Raw genomic sequence first — 26,396 nt, forward strand, 5'->3', positions numbered from 1 at the left:
GACTGAGTGCATACTTTCATACTGGAGGACTGGGTTTGAGCCCCCGTATTGCATAGTCCCAGCACTGCAGGGAGTCACCCTCAGCACCACCACTGAGTGGCCTAAAAACAAGCAAAAATTTATATATATATATATATATACATATACATATATACATATACATATATATACAGACATATGATTTCTATTGTAACCAAATCCCTTTCTGAACAATTAAAAAATATGTTCCCATGAATATCTAGATTTATTCCATTGAAAAAAGATGTCCACCAACAGTAAGCATGAATTAAGCAGATACAAGACATTATCAAGAAAATTTTCTATGCCCTGAAAATTTTGTTTCTTTTAAAAAATATAAAGAAAATACACATGGCTAAGTTACTATTGGGATCCTCCCTGAGGAAGAGGGAACTCACCTGAGCAGATAGGGCTGAAAATCTTTCTAGGAGTTTTTGCTCATACTATTTTTAGCAGCATTACCTCCCCTCAACCTTTCTCCAGAAGAAACCTTATTCGTAGCCCCCAAATATAAGTTAACATGAAGTAGAACCAGGGCAAAGTGCTTTGGGCCAGTTGTAGAAAACACAGGCATTGACTACAGGAAGAAGGAATCAATACAGAGCAGTAGAGAACTTGTGGAACTGCCCCCTGTGCATCCTCTCCCCAGTTCAGGGAAGGGTGCTCTGGCCACGGGCAGGATTTCTATGGTGGCTGGTGTTAGTAGGTTCCATTTTTTTTTTTTTTTTTTTGGTTTTTGGGTCACACCCGGTGATGCACAGGGGTTACTCCTGGCTCTTCACTCAGGAATTACCCCTGGCGTTGCTCAGGGGACCATATGGGATGCTGGGATTAGAACCCGGGTTGGCCGAGTGCAAGGCAAACGCCCTACCCGCTGTGCTATCGCTCCAGCCCCAGTAGGTTCCATTTCTAAGTCAAGGGCTCCATGCCCTATAGGTCTTGTCAGAAAAGTAGCCCAGAGCTTAATTCTTAATGCGAGCCCAGAATAGGACCTGTCACATACATGAGTTTCTAGAGTCCAGAGAACCCCACCCCCTTCAAGGTATACGCTAAAGTCAGGTGATCTGCACACCCAACCGGAACACTCAATGGGCTCCCTCCCCATCACTTTCCAGGGGGCCCTCCCCAGTAAGACAGAGGAAGCAACAGCAAGAGGGTGGCCAGAGGCTTTGGCAGGGTGACATTTATTTGCCAGGTTCAGCAGGCACACAGCCCACTGACCTTCATACACCAGAGCAGACCCACAGGCATGCAGGAAGAAGGGCAAGACTGCCCAGAGTGCCGAGCAAGGGCTGGGACCAGCGTGGCTGCCTGCCCAGCTGTAATGGGGTCTGACAAGGGGCACCTGCCAGAAACCTCCATCAGCAACCAGGAGCCTTATTCTACTCCCTCACCAAAAGCAACTCAGCATGGCTTCGGAGCACCTGGGCCTCTCTCTATGCCCTGACTGAAAGGGAAGTGGGCCATAAATATCGAGAAGTTTCCGTCCATTTTGTTGTTGAACTAGAAGAGAAGATCTGTCCCTTCGTAGGGCAGACCCCCAAGCTAGACTATGGGACACTGCTATGTGGCAGGCACCCTCGGATTGAGAGAACTGTAGGCTGAGACTAAGGAGAGACACCTGGGAAGATCAAGGGATGTCAGCCTTTCCCTGTCTTCCACGTAAGATCTTGGCCAGGCTGGGGCATTAAGTATTGGGCATACTCTCTGCCTTCCCAGTTCACACTGCCAGATGCTAATCACTCCTCCTTCCTTCCTATTACAAGCTCCGGGCACAGAGCAACCCACTGCAGGAGCCCTAGAAGGGTGAAAAATAGCTCTAGGGCCTCTCTCTAAATCTTCCGGAAGGACTTTGCAGGGACAAGATGAAAGCTTCTACCTGCTTCCCATTCTCCTGTATTTCTGAGGACTCCCAGAACTACCAAGCAGGGCCCCCCGCCATGCAACCAGTCTTAGCTTGAAGCACAGTGCCCTAGTTTGCATTCTCTGTACCTGCCAGTGTCTACTCCTAGAGCAGCTGACACATCCCAGGCACATACCTTCACACGCAGGAGCCTAAGACCGCTGACAGGGCCTCGCTGGAGGACCAGCTCTCAGGGCAAGGCCACCCAAGTTTAGGACCTGGGGGAGGATGGGACCTGCAGGGCCTGCCTGGGAAAATTATGAGGCAAATGGGGAGGGAAAGGGGAGTAGGGACCTCCTGAGTATCCCTAGAGCAGCATCCCACAAGGAACAGTAACTGGTGAAGCTAGCAAAAGACAGAAAAGCCACAAGGAATCCATGCAGGGGCTGGGGCTGGCCCTGCCTCTGGCCTGCCCACCACGCACGCACATACACACAGGAGAAGCCACAGCTCTCCTGCGGCCCCCAGGCATGCCCCACATTGGGAGACAGAGGTGGGGGAGTGAGGGCATCATGCCAATGACTCTATGTACAGTGAGAAGTCCCTCATCCACTCTCCCACCCTCCTGCCCCATCCCCCACCCCCCCACCAGCCTGCCCACTCAGCTGCTCTCCTCCCTCCGAGACTCCTGGGCCTGGCCAGCGGCCTCATCCCCTTTACTAGAGGGTGGAGCCTGGCCTGTTGTGCCCCCTGGGGCTGTGCTGTCCGGCTGGGCCAAAGCCGGCTCAGGAGTGGCAGCTGCCTTGGTGGTGGCCGGTGTGGCACTGCTTTGGGTAGTGGGTATGGTGCTCTCTTCTGTGGCTGGTGTGGCTCTCCCATCCGTGGCTGGAGTGGCACTCCTGTCAGTGGCTGGAGTGACGCTCCCATCTGTGGCTGGAGTGATGCTGCCATCTGTGGCTGGGGTGACACTCCCATCAGTAGCTGGGGTGGTACTGCCATCTGTGGCTGGGGTAACGCTGCGGTCTGCAGGAGCTGCACTATCGCTCTTTCCATCACCCGCCGTGGCTGGGGTGGCACTGCTCTCAGGGGCTGGGGCAGCTCCACTTGTGGCTGTCGCCCCGCCTGCAGCCCCAGCGGCGGCAGCAGTGTCTGTGGCTGCAGCCGTGCTGGCCTGCTCTGGCGCCCGCAGTCGTTTCATGAGGGTGGTCACTCGGACGGCCTTCTGGAAGAGGGCAATAAGAGAGGCTCAGCGTAAGATGCACAGATGCTGGATCTGCTCTTTGGCAAAGTCCACACCCAAACCATTCTGCTGTGCCTCTGGCTGGCCCAGATTCCCCCCAGGTATGAGCATCAACTGCACAACACACCTGCTCAAGGGAGTGACAGGGGTTCTGGCTATGCTCGAGGACTACGCAGAGCTGTGTGTGACTACAGGGGTAAGTGACTGCAGGCAAAACAATAGTGCCACAAGGAGCACTTGGAATCAGTTCAGGGAAGGGAGCCAGCTGGATCCTTACCTTCCATTTAGCTCTGGCAAAGTTTTTTTCAATCTGGGCACAGACACCATCCTTAATGTTCTTATCAGAAGCAGCATTGCCAGAAATCCTGGAAAGGATGCAAATGCATCTGGATCTCAGTGGATATGAGACTTCCTGGAGGCTCCACCCAGTTTTCCTTGTAAGCACCATGGCAGATGCTCTGGGTGTCCCCAGAGCACTCGGCCTCAAGGAGTGGGGGCCACTAGGTAAGAGGAAGATGGAGACCCAGAGAAACTGGCCTCTTCTCCCATGCTCCACTCACCATTCATGAGAGATGGCCTCTTCCGCAGTTATCCGCTGGTCTTGCTCCACCTCCATCAGCCTTGTGACCAGGTCTTTGGCTGGAGACAAAGCCACGGAGAGGCTAGGCATAGATGCCCTCTCACCGCTTTGCAGTGACGAATGGGCTAGGGGATAGGCGTCTGAGAGCAATTACCCCACACCAACCCTTCACTCTATACACATGCCGGGCACCACCTTACCCGCTTGTGAAATATCATCCCAGTATGGAGAATCAAACTCATAGTCGCCAGCTAGGATCTTGCGGAAGAGATTCTTGTCATGGTCCTCATAGTCATCTTCCTCTACCTCCTCATAGAAAGGAGGGTTTCCTGAAAGTCTGTAGAGGGACCAAAGAACAGGATCACCCTGGAAGCCACAGACACAAGCCCTCACCCCTCCTGGTTGTCAGCTTTTCTGTCTGCCCATCCACTCACAGGATGTACATGATGACGCCAATAGCCCAGCAGTCCACAGGGCGTCCATACCGCTGCCGGCCTACCACCTCCGGGGCTGCAAACAAAGTGTCCATCTGCTGGTCAGTGGCAAACCTGGCTAGCCAGCTACCCCCAACACCCTTCCGGGGATGGGCAATCCCTTTTCTATTCCCTAGAGCCACTCCTGGAAGGCAGACCCCCACCCAGTCCCTGCCCACCCCATGCTTGCCCAGGTACTCAGGGGTTCCACAGGGTTCCTTGATGAGGCCATTCTCTAGCTTAGCCAAGTGAAAGTCACTGATAACGATCTTGGAGTTCTTCAGCCGGTTGTAGTAAACCAAGTTCTCCAGCTGCTCCAACCAGGAAGGGCATGTGAATGGGCAGAGAAAGACTCTGTGAGAACCTCCCTGACTATACCCAGAGTGACCCGGCTGCTGCCTTCAGCCCCATTCCTGAGCTTACCTTGAGGTTCCTATGCACGATCTTGAGTGAGTGCAGGTAGGCCACGGCCTCCAGGACCTGCCGCACCACGTTGCTCGTGTCTCGCTCCGAGTAGTAGCCCTGGTCCAGGATCCAGTCAAACACCTCCCTCCCCGTGGCCCTGAGAGACACCAGCCCCTGAGCCCGGCGTGGCAGGATTGGGGGTAGGGCAGGAGTATTTGGGCAGGCTGCTGGCACCAGGCTGCTGGCTGGGTAAGGCACAGGAACCCAGGACCCCAAAGGTCCAGAAAGGGGGCTTTCCCTGGCTGCAGAGGGGTAAAGGCCCTAGGGACCGAGAAATCCTAGGACCCCAGGCCCACACTCACAGCTCCAGGAAGATGAAGTACTCCTTGCGGGTCACAAACACATCCACCAGTTGCAGGATGTTAGGGTGCTTCACCCTGGCAGCAGAGAAGGAGGTCTTAATTAAGGGCTGGGTGACTTAGAGAGGCTCTGGTTGCCACTGTGGGCCACAGCAGACTAATTAGGCCAAGGGCTATACTGCTTGAGGCCTCCTGCCCCCGAGCCCCTTCACTGCTCCCTGCTGGCTGGCTCCTGAACCCCCAGTCTCACACTCACATCTTTAAGATGCCTATCTCGTTCTTGGCTGCCTTCCGCACTTTGCGGCCATCTCGCTTCTGGAACTTCTTGCAGGTGTGTAACTTGCCCGTTGTCTTGTCCTTGGCCCGAAAGATCTCACAGAACTCCTCACTGCGGTGGGGGGGCATGCACTCAACTCTGGTCCCAGAGTGAGTGCTCCCCACTCTCCGCCTCCCACTCATCTTTCCCCAGCACTTGCTCACCCACACCCTGGAACCCCAAACCCCAGCACTCACGTCTTGATGACCTGGCCCAAATCATATCTGTCTGTCACCTCCGATGGCTGGTTATAGTTCTTCTTGTCGCCCAGAGTCACACACCCAAACGGCATTGCCAGACTCTGAGCTGCAGGCAGAAGGCAGAACAGGATGGGGCTCAACTCTAAAGCTCTCCACTTCTCCCTAGCATCTGAGAGGAGTCCTCTGAGAGACCCCAACCTGGCTCAGTGACAGTCCCAGAAAGGCTTGAGGATGGTCACAATTCTACAATTCTATCCCTACTTTGCTGGCCATACCTTCAGCCACTCAGCTAATGACCTGAACTAGAAAGGCTCCTGCTTATTAAAAAAAAAAAAAAGCGTCAAGAGATGGGGGTGCTCAAATAGGCTGGAGCATATGCCCTGCATGAAGGAGACAGATTTAATCCCTGGCACTACATGGTCCCCTAAGCACTGTCATGAGCAACCCCCAAGCACTGAGCTGGGTATAGCCCCTGGGCACCCCAAGTGTGGCCCTGAAACAAACAAAAAGAAACCCCTAAAGTATATTAAATCAAAATACTGGGTAGATGTTTTGTATGTTATGCATTCAAAAAAATACTTTTTGGTTTTTGTGTCATACCCAGTGGTGCTCAGGACTTACTCCTGGCTCTGTAGCACTGTAGCGCTGTCCTCCCATGGTTCATAGATTTGCTCGAACAGGCACCAGTAACGTCTCCATTGTGAGACTTGTTACTATTTTTGGCATATTGAATACACCACGGGGAGCTTGCCAGGTTCTGTCATGCGGGTGGAAGCTTTCCGGGCTCTCCAAGAATGACGGAGGAATTGAACCCGGGTTCAATTCCCTACCCACTGTGCTATCGCTCCAGCCCTGTACTCAGGAGTAATTCTTGGTAGGGCTTGGGGAAACTTACAGGATGCTGGGGATTGAACCTGGGTTGGTCGCATGCAAGACAAGTGCCCTACACACTGTTCTCCTACTCCTGTCACCAAAAATATCTTTCAGTTGGGGCCAGAGAGAGAGAGTACAGCAATTAGGGTAAGCTATAATCTTGCATATGGCCAACCCAGGTTTGACTCACGGCACCACATATGGTACCCTGAGCACATCAAGAAGTGATCCCTGGGGCCGGAGTGAGCACAGCGGGTAGGGCGTTTGCCTTGCACGCGTCCGACCCGGGTTCGATCCCCGGCATCCCATATGGTCCCCCAAGCACTTCCAGGAGTAATTCCTGAGTGAAAAGCCAGGAGTAACCCCTGAGCATCGCTGGGTATGACCCAAAAAGCAAAAAAAAAAAAAAAAAAACTAAAAACTTGCTCATCTGATAAACTATGTTAATTGATTTAAGAATGTTACTGATTTTCTTTGGGTGTGACTATGGCCAGCAGTGCTGGGAAAGTCCTGGCTCTGCACTCAGGAATCACCCCTGACGGTGCTCAGGGGACCATATGGGATGCTGGGAATCGAACCTGGGTCGGCCACGTGCAAGGCAAACGCCCTACCCGCTGTGCTATTGCTCCAGCCCCAGTGCTGGGAAAGCTGTACAGTGCCCTGCAAGGCAAACACCCTCCCCGCTGTGCTAAAGCTCCAGCCCCGACAACTGGAGTGATAACACAGCAGGTAGGGCATTTGCCTTGCGTGCGGCCGACCCGGGTTCGATTTCCAGTATCCTATATGGTCACCTGAGCACCTCCAGGAGTAATTTCTGAGTGCAGAGCCAGGAGTAACCCCTGTGCATCGCTGGGTGTGACCCAAAAAGAAAAAAAAAAGAAGTGATCCCTGAGCACAGAGCAGGAGTAAGTCCTAAAGCACCATCAGGTGTGGCCCCAAAACAAAGCCATAAAAATTTGTTTTAATTGGGCCAGGCATAAGACTCAGTGGTAGAACAGTTGACTTACATGTGTGAAGTCCTAGGTTCAATTCCTGACACTGACAAAAAAAATTTTAATTACATTAAAAAATAATTATTGTTTTTGGTAGCTGAGCTACATCCCTAGCTAAACATTTTTACTATTTCAAAGATGAAAGGAGCTATAACCACCTACCACCAACATAGGCATCTCTCAAAGTCAGAGATGTAGAGAACATGAGTTTTCCCAGGGGAGGGAAGCTCACCTGTTTAGAAAACAATTTGGTAAAACTACTAATGTCAAACATACCCCTTGAACCAAAAACGGCACTGCTAAACATATGTTCCACAGGACACTCATACAAGAATGCTTGCAGTGACAATGTTCATAATTATCAAAAACCGAAAATAGGAACCCGAGGGATAGTACAAAGGTTAAGGCTCTTGCCTTTTATGTGGCTCACTGCAGTATGAATCCTGGCACCACATATGATGTCCTGAACACTGCCAGGAGTGATCCCTGAGTATCACTGGGTATGGCCCAAACACCTCCACCCCCCCGAAAAAAAAGACAACCTGTAAATAGTCTTAATATCAATAGTGGCCTAGGGGACACTGGGGGAATGAGTCAATGGTAGAGGGGATGCCCCACAGATGTCAGGCTCTAGGTAGGACTCCTGGCTGAGACCACACACACACACACACACACACACACACACACAGTAGACTAGATTGTGGTATGGAACATAACAATAGAATGTGACATAGAAACAGAAATGTAGAAACTATAGCTTTACCCCATTACCTGGTGACTCTCACAAACTCGATGCTGAGTACAAAAGACACAATAGAACACAGGTAGTATAGGCCAGGACCATGGCACAAAGCTATCTTATGTCCACTTGCATTTGAGTTTGTGCAATGTTGCTGAATGTGGTCTGATGTTCCTAGCATCTCTGGGCTCAAGCACAGAATAAGCAGGGCTGTGGGGTCAGGCAGTGGCCTGGGGAACCCCCCAAAAATAGAACACATGTAATGGATTCTTTTGATTTCGAGTTCAAAACAGGCAGAACTAGGGTTAGAGAGATAGTAAGAGCTTAAGGCATCCTTCAAGCAGCTGACATTGATTCAATCTCTAGTACCATAATGGTCCCCTAAGTAATGCCAGAAGTGATTTCTGAGCACAGAGGCAGGAGTAAACCCTAAACACCATCAGGTGTGGTCCCCAAACCAAACCAAAACAGGCCGAACTAACCTGCTTGAGAATGCAAATGTTCAAGTGAAACTATGGAGAAAATCTAGGAAATAAGCATCATGAGTCCTAAGAGAGAGAGGTTGTGACAGTCAGGACACATGGGCTCCGAGAGACCAATTCTCAATCTGAGGATACCTTCACAGGGGGTTGCTCTTTTCTTTTTGATGGAGTTTGATCCACATTCAGCAGAGTTCAGGGGCTTCTACTGACTGTGCTCAGAAGTCGCTCTTTGTGGTGCTTGGAGGACCATCCTAAGTACTGGGTATTAAATCTGAGTCAGTCCCCATGCAAAGCAAGTTCCTTAGTCTCTGGACTCCAGGCCCCATGCTTTATAATTTGTTTAAAATTAATCTACAATATTTTTGCTATGATTTATAATAAAATATTAATATTAAAATGATGGAAGCCAGGGATGTGGCTTGAATGGCAGTGATTATGTCTTTGCATGTGTGTTAAATCCCCAGAACATCCCAGTACTTCAGAGAATGGCTGGTCCTACTGGTCCCCAGCACCATTAGCTATGACTCTGTTGGCACTTTGAGAACCATCTGGAATGGTCCTGGTTCCCCAAGTAAAACCAGCAAATAAATTACTGTCCACGGGCTGGAGAGATAGCACAGCGGGTAGGGCGTTTGCCTTGCACGCGGCCGACCCGGGTTCAAATCCCAGCATCCCATATGGTCCCCTGAGCACGGCCAGGGGTAATTCCTGAGTGCAGAGCCAGGAGTAACCCCTGTGCATCGCCGGGTGTGACCCAAAAAGCAAAAAAAAAAAAAAAAAAAAAATTACTGTCCACACTAACTAATAATTGGTCAGTCTCAAGATAAAAGAGAAGATAGAAAAATACTGCTGTCAATCTGTCTCTGAGATTCGTTGCTAGGGGAAAAGGCAGGGACAGATTGGTGGGTAAAGAGTGCTACTAGGGGCCAGAGTGATAGTACAGAAGGTAAGGCACTTGCCTTGCATACAGCCAACCCAGGTTTGATCTCTGGCATCCCACATGATCCCCCAAGCTGTGTCAGGAGTGATCTCTGAGTGCAGAACCAGTGGTAACACCTAAGAATTTCTAGGTGTGGCTCAAATATAAAAATTAAAAAATTAAAAATATAATGAAAAGAAAAACGGTGCTGGTATTCAGGTCAGTTTAGGGAGGAAAGAAGGAAAGGAAGAAAGGATGGAAGGAAGAAAGAAGGAAAGAGAGAGAGAGAAAGAAAGAAAGAAAGAAAGAAAGAAAGAAAGAAAGAAAGAAAGAAAGAAAGAAAGAAAGGATGGAAGAAAGAAAGAAAGAAAGAAAGAAAGAAAGAAAGAAAGAAAGAAAGAAAGAAAGAAAGAAAGAAAGAAAGAAAGAAAGAAAGAAAGAAAGAAAGAAAGAAAGAAAGAAAGAAAGAAAGAAAGAAAGAAGAGCAATAATATAGCCTATGCTTTTGTCTTGGAAGCATCTGACCCAGGTTCAACTGGCACCACATGGTCCTCCAAGCACTGCTAGATATGCATCCCTCCCCACAAAAGAAGGGGATCCAGAGAGATAGCACATACTTTGCATGCAGGAACTCGTTTTGATACTGGTACCACATGTTTCCTGAGAAGGAGTACCCTTTGAGCACCAAGCCCAAATAGCCTCAGAGCACCACTGAGGTTTTTGGCCCAAAAACCAAAAGTAAAACAATCAACCAAAAAGAGTTCTCTTGGGCCTGGAGCGATAGCACAGCAGGTAGGGCGTTTGCCTTACATGCAGCCGACCCGGGTTCGATTCCCAGCATCCCATATGGTCCCCTGAGCACCGCCAGGAGTAATTCCTGAGTGCAGAGCCAGGAGTAACCCCTGTGCATCGCCAGGTGTGACCCAAAACCCAAAAAAAAAAAAAAATCAGGTGTTGGAAGAACAGATTACATTTTGTTTATTAATTTTTCAGAGAATTTTTACTATGTTTACTTTTCTTGACTGAATAAATATTGCATTCAGGGTTAGGAAGATAGACATCACCAGGGTTAGGTGGTCTTTGCATAGCATGGGCCCATTTCCAGTTCAATCGCTGACACTACTTGACCTCCTGAGTGCTGCCAAGTATGGCCCTGGTAGCCCCTAAGCACCAATGGTGTGGGGGGTGAAGCGATAGCACAGCGGGTAGGGTGTTTGCCTTGTACTCGGCTGACCCAGGTTCAATTCCCACCATCCCATATGGTCCCCTGAGCACCGCTAGGAGTAATTCCTGAGTGCAAAGCCAGGAGCAACCCCTGTGCATTGCCAGGTGTGACCCAAAAAGCCAAAAAAAAAACCAAAAAACACCAATGGTGTGATCTGTTGGTCCTCAATACTTTAGGCCCCAAGCAGCACTGCATCCTAGGGCTCTAGCAATGAACACTGACCTCTTGTCCCCTGAGCATGGCTTGGAAGGCCCTACCACAAATAAATAAGTAAATACTACATTTAGGTGCAGTGTTTGGGAGATTTGTCAGAAGAAAAACCCCTCTGGATGGAGAGGCAACTAATAGCTTTAAGGATGAAGGGCTGGTTTTAAAAAGAAAAGATTTGACAAGAGACACACAGGAAAATGGCCTGGAAAAACAAGACAAACCTGCCTCGTGCCCTCACTGCCAGCATCCAAGGGAGACCTGGACACTCAGGTCCAGAGGCGAGGTCACTGACCAGGAATAGGCCTTCTGGGCACAAGGATGACCACTTCCAGCTGACTGCAGAGGCCCCAAGCATTCAGGTACCTAGAACTGTGTCCCTATGGTCTGCAACACTGTCCATCCAGCCCTTACCTTCGGTGTTGGATATATGTACTTCCAGTTATAGGTACTCCTGGATATATATAGCATTCCCAGGTCTGAGTGATAACACAGGGGTTAAGGTACTTGCTTCGTATCATTCCAACTCTGGTTCAATCCCCAGAAATGCGAATCATCTTCAGAACACAGCCAGGAGTGACTCCCAAGCATCTCCAGGTATAGCCCAAAAACCCAAAAATAAAATTAAGGGGGGGGGAAAAAGAGGAAAAGGTTTCTAGCAGCCATTGTTTAAAGGTGAGCTCGAGAAGTGAGCTTATGACACATCTGGACCTTTGCAGATCTGACAAAGAGTGTGCCTCCAGAACGCCTGGTCCCCGGAATACCGGGACAACAGTTCTGCCTGTTTATTAGGACTGCGGTGCTGGGGTCTTGACTAGCTGCCCCCAAACTGAGATCCACTCAGACACAGGGAGAAAGCCACCCGCCAGAAGCAGTTTAAGTTGAAGGACTCTCCGCCCCCCCATGCACCAGTGACCTGAACTCACACAAGCCCCTTGGCTGGCCCTGCCTGTTACTCAGTCCCTCCAAGGTGGAGCCCATCCCACGGGTCACATTCCTGGACATGCTCCCTCCCTCAGCATTAGGACACAAATCCCATCATTCCCTCATCTGGGTTTTGGGGCTGAAGGAATGCAAATGCATTTCATCAGCTCGATTTAAGCCAGGGCTTAAGCCATCTTGTCTTGAGGCACTGCAGAGGCAAGCAAGAGATGCTTTGAAGATCCTCCCGACTGCGTCTTTGCCACATGGTCACAGCCCTGCTCCTGTGTCTTTTAGGGAGAGCATGTGGCTGGAATCCCACTCTCACAGCTGAGAGCAGAGGCACAGCCACCCACCACCGCCGGCCACCTCACTCGGCGCCCTGACAGCCTGGGGGAGGGGGTCTGCAGCAGTTCCCTCCCTTCCCAGCCTGAGATCTTAGGGCTCGTCCTTGGTAGGAGGGTGGTCCCTCAGCTGGCAGGCCCCCCAGGAGGGCTGGCAGAGACCTGTGTCCCAGCTCTGCTGCTTCCCTCACACCATTCTCTCTGCAGGAATGCCCTTCCCCCAGGGCCTCCCATCAGCATCCTATTTGTCACGGCAGAGTTATTTATAACATTTAAAAAAAAAAATCAGCAACTACCTAAACATCCAACAACAGGTGACTCGCCATGTCCACTGTGTCCACTCCATGGCAGGAAGTGTGAGCACCGGCAAGGGCACTGCTGCCTTAACCCCCATGTGGAAGTGTCCAGGGTGCCAAGACCAGGGCTGAGTTCCTTTGCTCATTGTCATTTCTGACATTTTAAGGTGGTTTATACCACAGATTGTCTAAAACAATCCTGAGGTGTCAAAACCAGGCTCAAAATGGCCCTTCTGACATAACCTCCCCTCCCTCTTCGCCCCACCCACCCTGCCCTGCCTCCAGGTGGGGGGGTTTGTTTATCCTGTCGCAGCTTTTCCTTCATGCACACGCCCTCATGCGCCCTCATGCCCACATGCACCCAGGACTTCTCTTGGGGTTTGTCACATCGTGGAATCGGGAATCTGGGCCTTTGCTCCTAGTCCCATCTGCCTGCAGTCAGGTCCTGAAGCCTCATGGCTTGAGGCAGGGAGAGACCTGCCCGCCCGGCACCTGGATGCCCAGATCTGGGCCAGTCCTGGCTTTACTTCCCTCACCACTCTCACAGCACTCACTTCCTCCCTCGCCAGCCTGGCCCCAGGGTGAAGAAAGGAGAGAGCAAGAGGGTGGGGGGCGTGCTTCCGACTAGTGCCATGGTCCCCTCTACTCCCACCCACTCCACCATCTGCTCCCCACTGCTGCTGCTTTGGAGGCTGCCTGGTATGTGCACCAAGCCTGTGACACCTGCTATGAAACAAAGAGGGCCCTGGTCCCAAAGTTGGGAGTTAGGGGCTGGAGGGATAGTACAGTGGGTAGGGCGTTTGCCTTCCACACAGACGACCCGGGTTTGATCCCCGGGATCCCATATGGTCCTCCGAGCACCACAAGGAGTAATTCCTACGTGCAGACACAGGAGTAACCCCTGAGCATCTCCGGGTGTGGCCTAAAAAACAAAACAAAACAAAAAAACAACCAAACAAACAAAAAAGAACCTAATTGGGAGGTGCAGCTAAGGGGAGTTTGAGGAAAGTTAGAAAGACAAGGACGATGCCTCAGGCCAACACTGGGCCACAACTTTATCTTCCATTGTCTGTTGAATCACTTACAGCCCCAAACAAGGGTGGGGTGGGGGGCTACCAGAGGGAGTTTGGGGGAAGTGCAGAGCGTGGGCACTGCCACTGACTTCTAGCCTAGTTCCTGCCAACTCCACAGGGCTGACCCCTGAGCTCAGACAGACCTATGGGAGCCTTGCTTATGCTGCCCTGGCAATAGGGGTGCCCCAAAGACCCTACTGCGGGGGCTTGAGCGATAGCACAGAGGGTAGGGCGTTTGCCTTGCACGTGGCTGACCCGGGTTTGATTCCCAGCATCCCATATGGTCCCCTGAGCACCACCAGGGGTAATTCCTGAGTGCAGAGCCAGGAGTAATCCCTGAGCATCACTGGGTGTGACCCAAAAGAAAGAAAGAAAAAAAAAAAAGACCCTACTGTGGCCTTGGGCATGTTTGGCCCAGGGGATATCCTCTATATCCTGAGTCAGGATAAAGGCCATCTTCAGAAGACCAGAGGTCCACTTTAGAGCCCTGTCCCCTCCTCCACTGGGGTCACCCTGATTCAAACCCCAAATAATGCGCAGGGGCTTCCTGCTGCCCTGGGTCTTCGTCTTGGAGGGCTCTAGAGCTTGCAGGAAATCTAGGGAGACCAGGAGGGGCCCAGGAGGCCTCCAGATGCCTCCCAACAACTGTGGGCAACACCTCCCGATTTAGTGGCAGCTGTGAACACCAGCCTGCAGGCGCTGCCCCCCCCTCCCCCCCCGCCGCCCCATTCTCTCTCAGGGATTAGGCTTCCTGCTTCCATGGACATGTCTTGATCCTAGTCCCACCTGGTCTGGGTCTAGATCGGGCCTCACCTGCAGGATGGGTTAGGATGGGAGGATGGCAACATCTCACTCTCAAGGGCTGGAAGCAGGAGGCAGCACAAAGCTTCTAGCCACCTAGGCAAGTGCTTCAGGGAACAGGACAGGAGACTCCACTGGCTGGGTCAATACTGACCCTCCCCTCTAATGAGAGGAAATAAGGAGGCACAGCAGGTGTCTCCAGTCTCTGGGGTGGGCACAGTCCTGTTCTGCCTTCAGAACATTTAGATAGAGCCAACTGGCTCCTGCCAGGCACTGGAGTCCAATCTCTACACCTCTGAAGGAGAATTCATTGCATCCCTGTGGATGGAGAAATACAGGGGAAGGCTCCAGGGTGATGATGGAAGTTTTAAAATAAGGTGGTGGTGGAGGAGGCAGAGGTATTGGCCAGACCCCTTATCTGGGAGTTCCCTGGGACCCAGGCTTGGTTCCTTCCTCAAAGGTTTTATAACCCTAATCTCCATCAACACAGAGGAGATGGAAGAACTTTATACCCCAAAAAAGAGGGCTAGGGGCCCAAAGATAAAGAGGACCTATGATGGAGGGGGAACAAAGAAGGCTCCAGTGAGAGGGATGCAATGCAAGGCCGCAGGCAGGGAGAGTGTGGCAGCTTCTGAAGGATGGCCAGTGCCCGAAAGCCTCCGTGGACATGTGCTCTGGACACATGGACCTAGAGGTTCCCCGGGTGACTGGAACCTTCTGTGTCCCCCAGCTAGGCACTGCATTGGTGTGGGAGGCACAGCCAAAGCCCTAGGGAAAGGACCAGCTGTAGCAGTCCCCCAAAACAGCCTCAGCCCCTTTTCCCTGCTGTCGCGATGCTTAGGTGAGGCAATTCCAGCATGTTGAAGCACAGCCTGGGGATGGAAATAAAGCTCGGAGACCCGGCTGCTTCCCTCCCACCCCCCCACCCCCCCGCTCTGCCTAGACTCCCCAACCACACACACCCACCACCCCCCAGCTTGCTCTCTTTTTTCCAGTCCTGGGTCCCTGTGGCCCCTCTCGCAGCACAGCCTAATCCCCTGCCACCACCTGCCTTCCTGGGAATAGATCCTGTCAGGAAGGCCAGAAACAGCAACCCAAACACCCTCGACACACGATTACAACAGCACAGGCCTTCGTCCCTCAGTTTCCCTGGATGGAAATGATTGACCTGCAGCTGTCTCCCAAGGCAAGACCTGCCAGCCTGCTAGGGAGTAGCCACCAGGACAGGGTCTGGACAGGAGGACCTGGGAAGTCACTCTATGCCACCTGAGTGTCCTCACCAAAAGCTGTAAACAAGAGAAAGAGACAGAGACAGAGACAGAGAGATAGACAGAGACAGAGACAGAGACAGAGAAAGCTGTGCTGCACCACCACATCAGACCTGGGGGAGTGGACCCACTAATTTCCTAATTTCTGTGCGGAGGAAATTGGGGTCCAGCAGGTGGCTGAAGCTGGTAGGAATCAGCTAGGTAGGTGGGTGAAGGAGGTCTCTGCAGGTGGTCCTAGGGGATTCAGACTGGGTCCTAGACGGTGGTGACAGGATAGGGGGTGAGCTACTGCAGACAGAGCTCTGGGAGAGGGGCAGAGGACCCTGCTCTCTCCCTGGAACCTGGTGGAAAAGGCTCTGTCTAGGGGGTGGACAAAAGCAGCTTGGCAGAGCCACGGAGGAGGGCCGGTGGGAGGGGAGAGGGAGCGCACAGGGTCTCTGCCAGATGCTAAAGCTGAGGAAGGCAGAAACTCACTGGCTCATTGTCCACCCTAACCCCCATTTCTAGCTCAGGGTCCCCTCCGGACTGTGGTGCCACCCTGACCCCTTCCTCAGTGCGGTTGAGTCGCCCCCGCTGGCACAGGCACACACATGCGGAAGGCACACGTGTAAGCATCCAGCCCCGCACCTCCCAACAGAAACATGTGCGCCCCCACCCGCACCGCGCGCCGCGGGGTCAGGGCCCTGGGCCGCGGCTGGCCACAGCGGTGGGAACAGTTCCGCGCCCGCTGTCTACTAAGGGGCTTCAGGTCCCCGGGGGGCTTCCAGCCTCCTCCCCCATCCCGCGGCAGCCCCGCCCAGCCCCCTTCAGGTTGTCGCCCATAAAGAACTCTCCGTTGTCATGGAAATTAGTGACTGCTTAGGGGGAGGGGGCCCTGGGGGCAGTTGGGAGGGGCTGGAGGATGCTCGGAGAGTCTGAAGGGACAGCTCAGCCCTCCGCCCCTGGCCCCCCCGGGAAGCACCAGGAATATTGGAGGGTTCTATTCTCACAATTAGCAGCCCAGAGAAAAGGCAGGGGATGGGTGCAGGGAGAGGAAATTCGCCTGGACTTGAATCTCAGAGGCTCCCCCTGGGACCCCCCACCCCCCCGCCACACACACAAAATCGCGGTGACGGGAACTTTAGCCCAACCCAACACACTGACCCCCCGGACCAACAGAGCTCGCGTGTTTTGCACCCACAAGGACCCTAAGCTTTCGATGTGCCCCGCGCACTCCGCGCCCGGAACCTAGAGCCTGAGACCCAATTCCCCTAAGACCCTGCAACGTACGTCCAGGGGCCGTCCCCTAGCCCGACACGATCCGCACCTGCAGCGCCGGTCTGTCACTGGGAGGAAGCGATTGCGGGTTCGGTGGGGGCGCCGAGGGCTCCAGGGGCAGCGGGCAGAATCCGCTCCGGGCACACGCGGGGCAGACGCGGCGCCTGCTGCAGCCGCTCCGGCTCGCGAACCTCCAGCATCTCCCGCCGCTAGCCAGCACCGGATTCGCACCCCGAGCCGGGGGCGGTTCGGGGGCGGGGCCTCCCGCAACCGGCCCCGCCCCAATCCCCCGCGGAGCCTGAGGCTGGAATCCAGTCCGCTGGGCCCCCAGGGCCACCCTGGCGCACGCTGGGCTTTCAGCCTCCCCCAGGCCTAGACAGAGCAACAGGGGGACAGTGGGGTGAGGGGGGAGACAAGCGGGGAATCTATGCCCACTGTAGGGAGTGAGAAGAGGAGGAGGAGTGTGAAAAGGCACAGTCCGGGGGCTGCATTGGAGTCTCTAGTAGTTCCCAGGGATCCAGGCTCTGTCTAGCTCCCCAAACCTGATTCAAATGCTGGAACCCACTTAGAAGAAACAAGTGGACAGACCCCAGGGCAAGTTGGACTACAAACTGGCTCTCCCTCACCCCTTCTGTCAGCGGCAGCAAGGGAAGGGGTATGTCCTGAGGGTGGGGCCCCCAGCAGCCCTGGTAGCAGAGCTAACAGCCTGAAGAGTGGATGCCTTTCCCATGTCCAAGTCCCAGCCAAGGCCACTGACCCAGTCTGTCCCACTCTCCATGTGGCACTGAAATTTCCAGGCTGTAACTGTCACCCAGGATGATGGGTGCTCTGCTCTCTTCCCAATTTAGTATCCTCAAAACACTCCCAGCAGCCTCCTCCTCAGTGAGCTGTGGAGGTCCGAGAGAAACAGAGCCCCGAGGCCGTCCACCTGCCTTATCCCCTGACAAAGAACTGGCAAGAAGCTTTGAAGCAGAACTCTCATTGTCTCATCAGGGAGGCTTGTGGACCTAATGTTAGACTTACCTGTGTTACAAGTCTTGAGGACCACCTTAAGGCTAGTGTCTGAAGGCCCAACTTCAACTTCTCAGGGCCCAGATGTGGGCCCCACCCTACCCGACCCTCCCAGTGAAACTTTTCCATCAAGGGCAGGGTTATTCCTTCGCTGAGAATCTCCCTGCAGCTTCCACAGCTGCTGTCAGGAATGACTGCTCACGTGAACAGCCTGGCGCTGCAGCTGGCAAACTCACCTGGGAAATGCTTGTTCAAACAAGGCCCCTCCGTGCCTTCCTCCAGAGGGGGCGTCAAGGCATCCTTCCCCTCCTTTCCTGGCTTTGGGTTGCCTTTTATGGGCCAAATTGGTGCCACCTCTCCGCTCTTTGGACTCTGGGTATTCTCAGTCATGATCCTAAACCAACTGCTGGATAGGGGTCTCCTGTTAGGCAAAGTATCTGCAGAGCAGAGCCTGTGTCTCACTTCATATCTAAAGAACGATTGAATGGGCACAAGGGGATTGTTCAAAGAGCTGGGACACTTGCCTTGCGGCGCTCAGGCCTGCATTCAGTTTCTGGCACTACATGGCCCCCTGAGCACCCTAGGAGCACTGGAGGCCTGAGCAGCACCACATCACTGGGCCTGAGCACTGAACCATCAGGCACTGCTTGGGAGGTTAAAAGAAAATGAGGGGGCTGGAGCAATAGCACAGCGGGTAAGGCGTTTGCCTTGCACGTGGCTGACCTGGGTTTGATTCCCAGCATCCCATGTGGTCCCCCGAGCACTGCCAGGAGTAATTCCTGAGTGCAGAGCCAGGAGTAACCCCTGAGTGTCGCCAGGTATGACCCAAAAAAGAAAAAAAAAAAAGATATAGTACAGTGGGTAAGGTGTTTGCTTTGCGTGCCGCTGATCCAGTTTGATTCCAGACACCCTAAACGATCCCACCGAGCTCTCCAGGAGTGATTCCTGGAGTGGTCCAAAACAAAGCAAAAAACAAAATAAAACAACCAAGAATGGTGTGGCTCTCAGCCCTTTCAGTAGTCTGTCAGTCCTTAAAACGATGATACTTTGGGCAAAAGCAATAGTACAGCACGTAGGGCATTTGTTTTGCATGCAGCTGACTGAGTTTGATCCCTGGCATCCCATATGGTCCCTGAAGCACCACCAGGAGTAATTCCTGAGTGCAGAGCCAGGAGTATCCCCTGAGCATCACTTGTTGTGACCCAAAAAGCCAAAACACAAACAAAAAAACAAACAAAATATATATATATATATATATATATATATATATATATATATATATATGATACTCTGGGGCTTGAGCAATAGTACAGCAGAAAAATTGCTTGTCTTACATATGGCCAGCCCAGAATTCAATGCCTGTCATCCAACATGGTCCCCTGAGCACTGCCAGGAGTAATTCGAGTTCAGAACCAGGAGTTACCCCTGAGCACCACAGGGTGTGGCCCAATACACCCCAAAAAAAGGTGGGAAAAAAAAGATGATTCTCTGATTATATGGTGCCAGTGACTGATGAGACTCTGATCCCACACATGTCATATTTTCTGTCGTTACTGAAGTTCATGACAGTCCAGGCTTGAGGGCCGAGGCGGAGCTGGAATGGGGACCGAGCAGCAAGGGAGAGGCGGTTTGCCAGAGCCCTGCTGCTGCTGCTGCACCTCTTCTTGGTCCTGTGCACGTTCCATGTGCCTGTGGGTAAGAGCACGTGGCAGGATGGGTGTGCACGTGTGTGCGCGCACGCACACACGCACGCACGCGCTCGTGTGGGCTCTTATGCTGAAGGAGATGGCAACAACAGAGTGTGCAGAGGTGTCCAGGGGCACAGTATCTGCATTCTGCGTGCATCTAGGCATGTTTGCTTGCATGTACATATAGATACTGTGGCTGCTCCCTGAAGCCACGATTTCCTTCATGCCATACACAGAACTGTAAAGGCTCAGTTGGGGTATGAGAGCAGGAGACTGGACTGTGTGTGTGCAGGGGTGAGAGGGAACGGGGTACAGAGACCGTGACGGCCCTAGATCATTGGCTATTTCTAGACTCTCCACCTGCGGCAGCCTCTAACTCTCAGGTCTCTGTGGGGGTAACCTGGGGCAACTTGTTCTGCAGCCCCCAGCAGGGAGTTAGAGTAGGATTCATTTTAATGTTTCAGCTTCAACTTCTAGTTGCCTTCAAGGAAGGAAGGAACGACACTGGGAAGATGAAGTCAAGCAAGGGCCATGGCTTCCAGACACCCACCTGGCCACAGATGGCACATGGCAGTGGCCCTTAAGCACAGGGTAGTTGAAACAAGACCAGAGTAGTGGACATTGACACTGCCTATTAGTGTCTGTGAGGATCTCCTGAAGAGGCCCGTAGCCTCGACACCCTCTGGCTAGGGGTTGTCTAGGTCAGGAGGCTGAGAAGGAAAAGGGAGGCCAGGGTTATAGCTCTGACTATAACCAATTATACAGTCAGAGAGGAGGACCTGAGCATCTCTGTGTCAGCGCCTACAAAGCAGGCCACATCTTGCTCACCCAGCTCCATAGGTACCTCCCACCCAGGGTCTAATTCTTTTCTTCCCTTCACTTTTACTCCCACCCATGCTGAAGCCCTGCCCAGACAACCAAGGGCCCTCACTCCAGTACCCTCACAACCTCGTTGTCCAACAAGTCAGAGCTCCAACCAAGGCACAGACTTTAGGAGGTACTGACATCACGAGGTCTGTTCCCCAAGAAACTGACAAGGACCCTCCCTTGGAGGCAAGAAGTCCTTCAGGCCCCCAATCATCTTTGGAATTGCTGGGTTATTACCCAAGTTGTGGGACTCAGCCCCCCATTGAGGGCCCAAGAAGGGGGAGGGCAAGCAATCTTTTCCTTTGGAGCTAGGGGAGGGGGCTGCTCCCCCTTCATGACTCATTCTAGGCTGTGTGGGTTATTACATTATGTTTGAAATTACCATGGCAACCAGCTGGCAATCAAGGGTAATTGCACTTGTCACCAGGGCAACGGGGCAAAACCCACAGCAGCCACTCTCTGTGGTTGCCCTTGGGGTGCAGTAAAGGTCAGGCTAGACTAGAGCCAATGCCAGCCAAGAGATTAAGGGGCTCCCTGGAAAGGGAAGGGTAGCTGCCTTATGCTCAGGAGTGTATAGGGCCCCCATCCCTGACCGCATGCCCTGTTCTGCCCTGCACCACCCTGTGTCTCAAACAAGCCACGATGCTCAAAGCAAGCAGAACCAGAACTTTTATGTGCTCACAATTGGTACTTGTAGATAGCCCAGGGGCCCTCCTCCTCATACTCACGGCGGCTGAGCCAGAGGCTCTGGAAAGCCTCCCGGGAGGCCATGATGGAGCCTCCAAGCCAAGCAGCAACAGCACGGTGAGGAGAGCCGAGCACTGTAGCACGGGGGCTCAGCTCCCGCTGCACACGCTCAGGAAAGCCTCTCACCAGCGTGGTGCCACCTTCCAGCACCACATTGGCCAGCAGCTGCTCCTGTTGCTTGGCCTCCAGCCTGCTAATGCTTAGGAGCGCTAATTGTGGGAGTCCAGGCTGGTTGAGCCCTAGCAGATGGGGCTGAAAGAGGGCCTCTGTGCAAGAGAAGCGCTCAGAGCCCACCTTGATGACCTGCTTATCTGGAAGCACAAAGTTTACCTGGGCCTGGCCTTCGGTGCGAGACCACTCAGCTGCCATATTCATGGCTACATAGCAGCAGGCTTCTTTAATCTGGTTGACCAGCTCTGTCCCGGGCAGTGATTGGCCACTTGCTAGCAACAGCTGAGCCAGGTAGTCAGTGAGGTCACAACCAGCCACATCCAACCGGTAAGTATCCATTGGGGCCAGGTCTCCAGTGAGGATGGGTGCCACGTAGGAGGTTCCGTGGCCACTGCCCAGCACCAGTCCGGTGGTTCTCCCATAAGCATAGAGCGCCAGCAGGGCCTGATGCACAGTCTGCATGGCGGGCACGTGGAAGCGCTCAAAGAGGATCTCAGCCACCTTCTCTCGGTTGGTGCGTGGGGAGATGGGCGAGTCAGCCACAAGCACAGCCAGCTCCTCGGGCCGCATGCCCAGTCGACAGTAGAACAAGTGTTGCCACAGAACCTCCAGGGCATCCCAGTCGGAGACCACACCTCGGTTCAGCACCGAGTAGGAGCCCTTTCCGTTTTCGGGCACCACATACCTGGGCTGGCCCTGGGCCGGCTGCTGCAGCAGCTGGATGCATGAGGACACCACACTGAGGACATGGTCCTCTCCAGCCAGTCCACATTTGGTGAAGCCGGAGCCTGTGTCGATCACCACAGCTGCCATGTCCTGGTAGGGACTCGCTGACTGGTGGCAGAGCACTGGGGTGTGCACTGGCACCACGCTTGTGGGTGATACCACCTCATAGCAGGTCCCACGGAGCAGGCCGAGGTGTGACACCGTGGAGGAGTGTGTGACATCCTCAGCTGTCAGCTTGAACCGGGAGTTCTGGGAGTTAGTGCCCACTGTGGTCATGGGCAAAACCTTGCAGCTAAGGCTATATGCGGGGAGTGTAAACTGAGAGGGGGCTTCCTTCTGCACCACGGCAGAGTTGCCAGGTTTCCAGGGGACCCTGTCTGGTTTGGAGTTTTGAATGTCATTGAGAGACCCCTTTTCTCTGGCCTCCTCCGAGGTTGATGTGACCCTCAGGGCGCCCCCATGGTCGAATGGTTCCTTGATCTCACTTTCCTGGTGCAGAGAAGGGGCCTGGACACTCTCCCCAGTGGTGTAAGGTGCTTTTGAAAGGGTAGACTCATGGAGAGCAGAGGGCTCCTGGGGTGAGGGAGGCTCCCCAGTGAGCTTTTGCTGCTGGTCTAGAGGGGCTCCAGGAAGAGAGTCCAAAGACAGAAAGTGGGACTGGTTGTTGAAGGGAGGCTGCTCCACAGCAGGAAGCTGGTGACTTGGAGGGGACTGTGTGGCCAGAAGAGACTTCTCTGCTTGGGGGTACGGTTCCACAGGTAGGGGGTTAGCATCAACGGGGGCATGCCCCGCCCCTTCCGCCTGGGGATTGTCAGGTGGAGCAGGAACACCCTCCTTCTGTGCATAGCTGATTCTGTCCTCGATTTGGGTGGATGTAGCAGACTCAGGGGGCCGCTCTGAGCTCATCAACTTGGTGGGGACCCCAGGGGGGCCCTGCGTCCTGGAGGGATCCAGCATCCAGGTGGCGTGATTGGCTTCATTTCTATCAGCATCAGGTTTAGACCAGCCAGGATCTTGTAACCTCTCTCCAAACTGGAGGGGCACCTCCATTGAAACAGGACCCCTGAACATCCTACCCCTCTGGGGTGATCCAGGTTGAGGGGCCTCCTTTTCCTCTATGTTGAGGACCACCTCTGGATAACTGCCAGTTGTGAGGCTGGAGGACATGGGGTTCTTTGTGGGCGAGTTGGACCAAAAGTTAGAGTGACTGGTTTTAGGGGAGAAGGTGGGCACAGGCATTGTCTGCTCAGGCAGCACAGTTTCATGAGCATCATTGGCTGGGTAGTTGGGGACCAGGCCCACCAGCACTGCCCGTGAGCCCATAGGGTCATGGCACAGCAGCCCCATCCTGGTATTGCCCGTGGCCATGTCAAACACCAATACCTGGTCTTCCACAGCATTCTGGAGCAGGCAGGAGGGGGCTCTGGAAGCGGGACCTTGCATAGCTTTTCCAGGAGGCTTCCCAAGGCGCTGGTGGAGGCTGGGCTGTTGCACAGGGGAGCGGGTATTGTCACCAGGAGTGAGGGGCTGTGGCTCTGGCAGAGAGCTGCTAACCTTGCTACCCCTCTCCATCTCATGTCTGCTTGGGTGTTCTGACCCTGATATTGGGCTAGTGGTTGTAGAGGGACCAACCTTCTCCACTGGCTTCCCAGGCTGCGTGGGTAACACCTGGCTTCCGTTGGCCTTGGCAGGGTCCAGGGCAGTGTCTGAGTGTGAATCCTGGGCTTGCTTTCCTTGATCGGGTGGTGGTGGAGGAGGCTCTTCCCTAGGATAGGAATTGTTCTGGCCAGCTGTGACTGCTTTGGAAGATTCCCAGTGGCTGTCACAATTGTCCTGGCAATCTTGGGACCATGATGCCTGAGTGATGGTATTAGTCTTGTGGTCAATATTAGAGGTATCAGGATTAACTGCCACTGGCGGGATTTTCTCTGGAGCTGGAGTATCTGCCTGAGTTGAAGGAGGCTGAACCAGGTCTGGGCCCTTGGCTTGGTCCTCATCTCGGGCTTTAGCTGGAAGAGACTCTTGGTCTACAGCTGAGTCCTCCCCTGGAGGGAAACCAGATGGCCACCGGCTCTTCCTGCTGCCCAGGGCAGGTGTCTGAGCAGTGCTGAATGACCCTCTGCCACAGCCTAACAAGACTTTAGCTGGAATCTTGCTCTGTCCTGCAACAAGCTCCTGGAGCCGGGAGCGGTATGATCTTTTCTGGGCCATGTTACTGGTAGGATCACTGTACTTGTACACGGGGAAGGTCAGGGTCTCGCTCTCCATGATGCTATGCGTAATGGTGCCCCCGATGGGGCTTGTGAACTGGCTAGTGGAGAAGACTCTCAGGGCATCCAAGTAGTCCTGCTTATAGCCAGCCTGGGAACTAACCTCAGCGAGGTCCCGGAGTGACTGCTGAGTGGAGTGAGGAGCCTGGGCCTGGGCGGCTGAGCCACAGGCCCCGTCAGTGACAGCCTCGGTGAACAATGGCAACCCCTGCTTGAAGAACTTGGATCCTGAGCTTATCCATTGTCCCTGAGACTCTGCAAGGCCACCCCTCAGCTGCTGGATGCTAACTGAGGGGTAGCCCCGGGGGCACGATGGATCAGGGTCCCCCACCTTCCTCGTGGTCTCCATAGTCCTGCTCCATGCCCTAGGCGCCGTAGGCGCCCTGCCCCCACTTAATTGCCATGGTGACCCCACACATCACAGCCCTCAATGACCTAGGGGGAGGGTGACAGAGTGAGAAACTAGGGGCCCCACCCCCTTGAGGAATGGGGGCCTACTCAGGGAATCTTGGGAGACAGAGAGGTCCAGGGACCCAGGTCATATCTACCAACCTTCTCATCCCTTACCAGCCAGGTGACCATTATGGGGCTCATGTGAGTGGATGGGGCAGCACCCAACATCTTGGAAGTGGAGCAGTGTAAGGCCAAGGAAGAACAGTGCCGGGAAGATACTTTGAGAGTCTCTGGGCTCCCCATCTCCTGCTGATGTCACATCGGCTCTTTTCATTTCCCATGTGTTAGCTTGATACTCAAGCAAGCTGTGACCCACAAATGACATTCCAGGTATGTGGCATGAGGGCATTTGGGAGCTAGAGTCCCTTTACTCCTCAGTCCTGGAAGGATGAGGGGCCCATGCTCAGACGCACGCTCCCCTCCCCCATGTTCCCGGCTCCCACTCTAGGGACAGCAACTCCTTGGCAGTCTTTGCTGCTCCAGATGGTTCTCCTCTGCCTGTGCCTCACAGAGCCCCCTCCTCAGAGCCACATGTCCTTGAAGCCCAGGGCCAGTATCCCACAGAGGTGGGGGGTGGGGGGACTCTATTCAGAATCCTCAAGGCAGAATGTTCTAGCTCTTATCACACTGTTAACTTCACCTTGGCCAGAAGGGGGGCAGGGCTCTGGATATAGGGCTAGGCCAGCCACGTGTCCATTACAGGCAGGGCTTCACACCCCATAAAAACAGAGCTGGCTACAGGGTGGGGATGTGGTGGCTACACGTGTGGGTACACAGTGGGCACAGCTGAGTATAGAGTGAGGACAAGTAGGATGAAGGACCGGATACAGGGATGGCGTGTAGAAAATGTAAGCTCAGAGATCTGGTGGGTATTTCTCAGATGGGCAAACAGGGCAGGGATAAAGGGTCAGATAGATACAGTGATAAAGGGTGCTTGCCTTGCTCTTGGCAGACCTGGGTTTGATCCTCCACATCCCTGATAATCGCCCAAGCACTGCCAGGAGTGATTTCTGAGTACAGAGCCAGGAGTAACCTCTGAGCATCACAGGGTGTGGCCCCCAAAACAACAGGTCAGTGAGGAGTGGGGCTTGCCTGGACCACTGGCCCAGAGCCAGACATGCCCCCTAGGCATAAGGACAGGCCCAAGGGGCAATGAGGGGGCCTGCCTGTAGCCTCAGGACTGAGTCTGTAGGTTGTGAACATAAGTGGAGGCTGAAGGCTGACATCTTTCAGACCCTGAAAGAGGGGCCTTCTCCCTCAGTCCTCCAGGGCTGTGTCCCTTCAGGCCTCAGTGTTCCCACCCGGTAAACAGGTCTGTGGAGAATGCAGCTGTAGGCTTATCCTTGGAAGCAGCGTGTTTTCACAGAGGTTAAAAATAGTGCTTACAGTTGGCCAAGGGGTGTGAAGCGATGTGACCGGGGACCAAGGCGAGCGCTGTGTCTGCACCTTCCTGGGTCGGGTCTAGGCAAAGCCTGAGTCAGCCCTGGCACAGGCCCCCGGGGCCTCCCCTCCCCGATGCTGCTGCCCTCTGTTAAGAATGGGGCCAGAGAGCACTGGACACCAAGGAGGAGCTGCTCCCCCCTACCCCAGAGTCCACAGATCTCGCCTGCGCATGTGTGCTTGCAACACATG

The 26,396-nt window shown here is 53.7% G+C and overlaps 2 protein-coding genes across 2 annotated transcripts; both read right to left on the minus strand.

Annotated features, from left to right (window-relative positions):
- Positions 1-1,168: 1,168 nt before the first annotated feature.
- On the minus strand, positions 1,169-17,127 carry CAMKV (CaM kinase like vesicle associated). The gene is made up of 11 exons (XM_055134515.1): positions 16,881-17,127; positions 5,432-5,540; positions 5,175-5,306; positions 4,922-4,996; positions 4,578-4,716; positions 4,345-4,465; positions 4,116-4,191; positions 3,882-4,018; positions 3,662-3,740; positions 3,379-3,466; positions 1,169-3,083 (listed from the first exon to the last, which is right to left on the minus strand). The coding sequence occupies exons 2-11, from the start codon at positions 5,524-5,526 to the stop codon at positions 2,523-2,525; spliced, it is 1,503 nt and encodes a 500-aa protein (XP_054990490.1). The 5' UTR covers positions 5,527-5,540; positions 16,881-17,127; the 3' UTR covers positions 1,169-2,522.
- A 3,948-nt stretch (positions 17,128-21,075) lies between these two features.
- Positions 21,076-24,660, minus strand: LOC101556731 (uncharacterized). The gene is made up of 2 exons (XM_055136671.1): positions 23,674-24,660; positions 21,076-23,442 (listed from the first exon to the last, which is right to left on the minus strand). Exons 1-2 carry the CDS (start codon positions 24,658-24,660, stop codon positions 21,076-21,078), a joined length of 3,354 nt encoding a protein of 1,117 aa, XP_054992646.1.
- Positions 24,661-26,396: the final 1,736 nt, after the last annotated feature.

Source organism: Sorex araneus, chromosome 4 (genome assembly GCF_027595985.1).
Source record: "Sorex araneus isolate mSorAra2 chromosome 4, mSorAra2.pri, whole genome shotgun sequence".
In the NCBI taxonomy this organism is placed as follows: domain Eukaryota; kingdom Metazoa; phylum Chordata; class Mammalia; order Eulipotyphla; family Soricidae; genus Sorex; species Sorex araneus.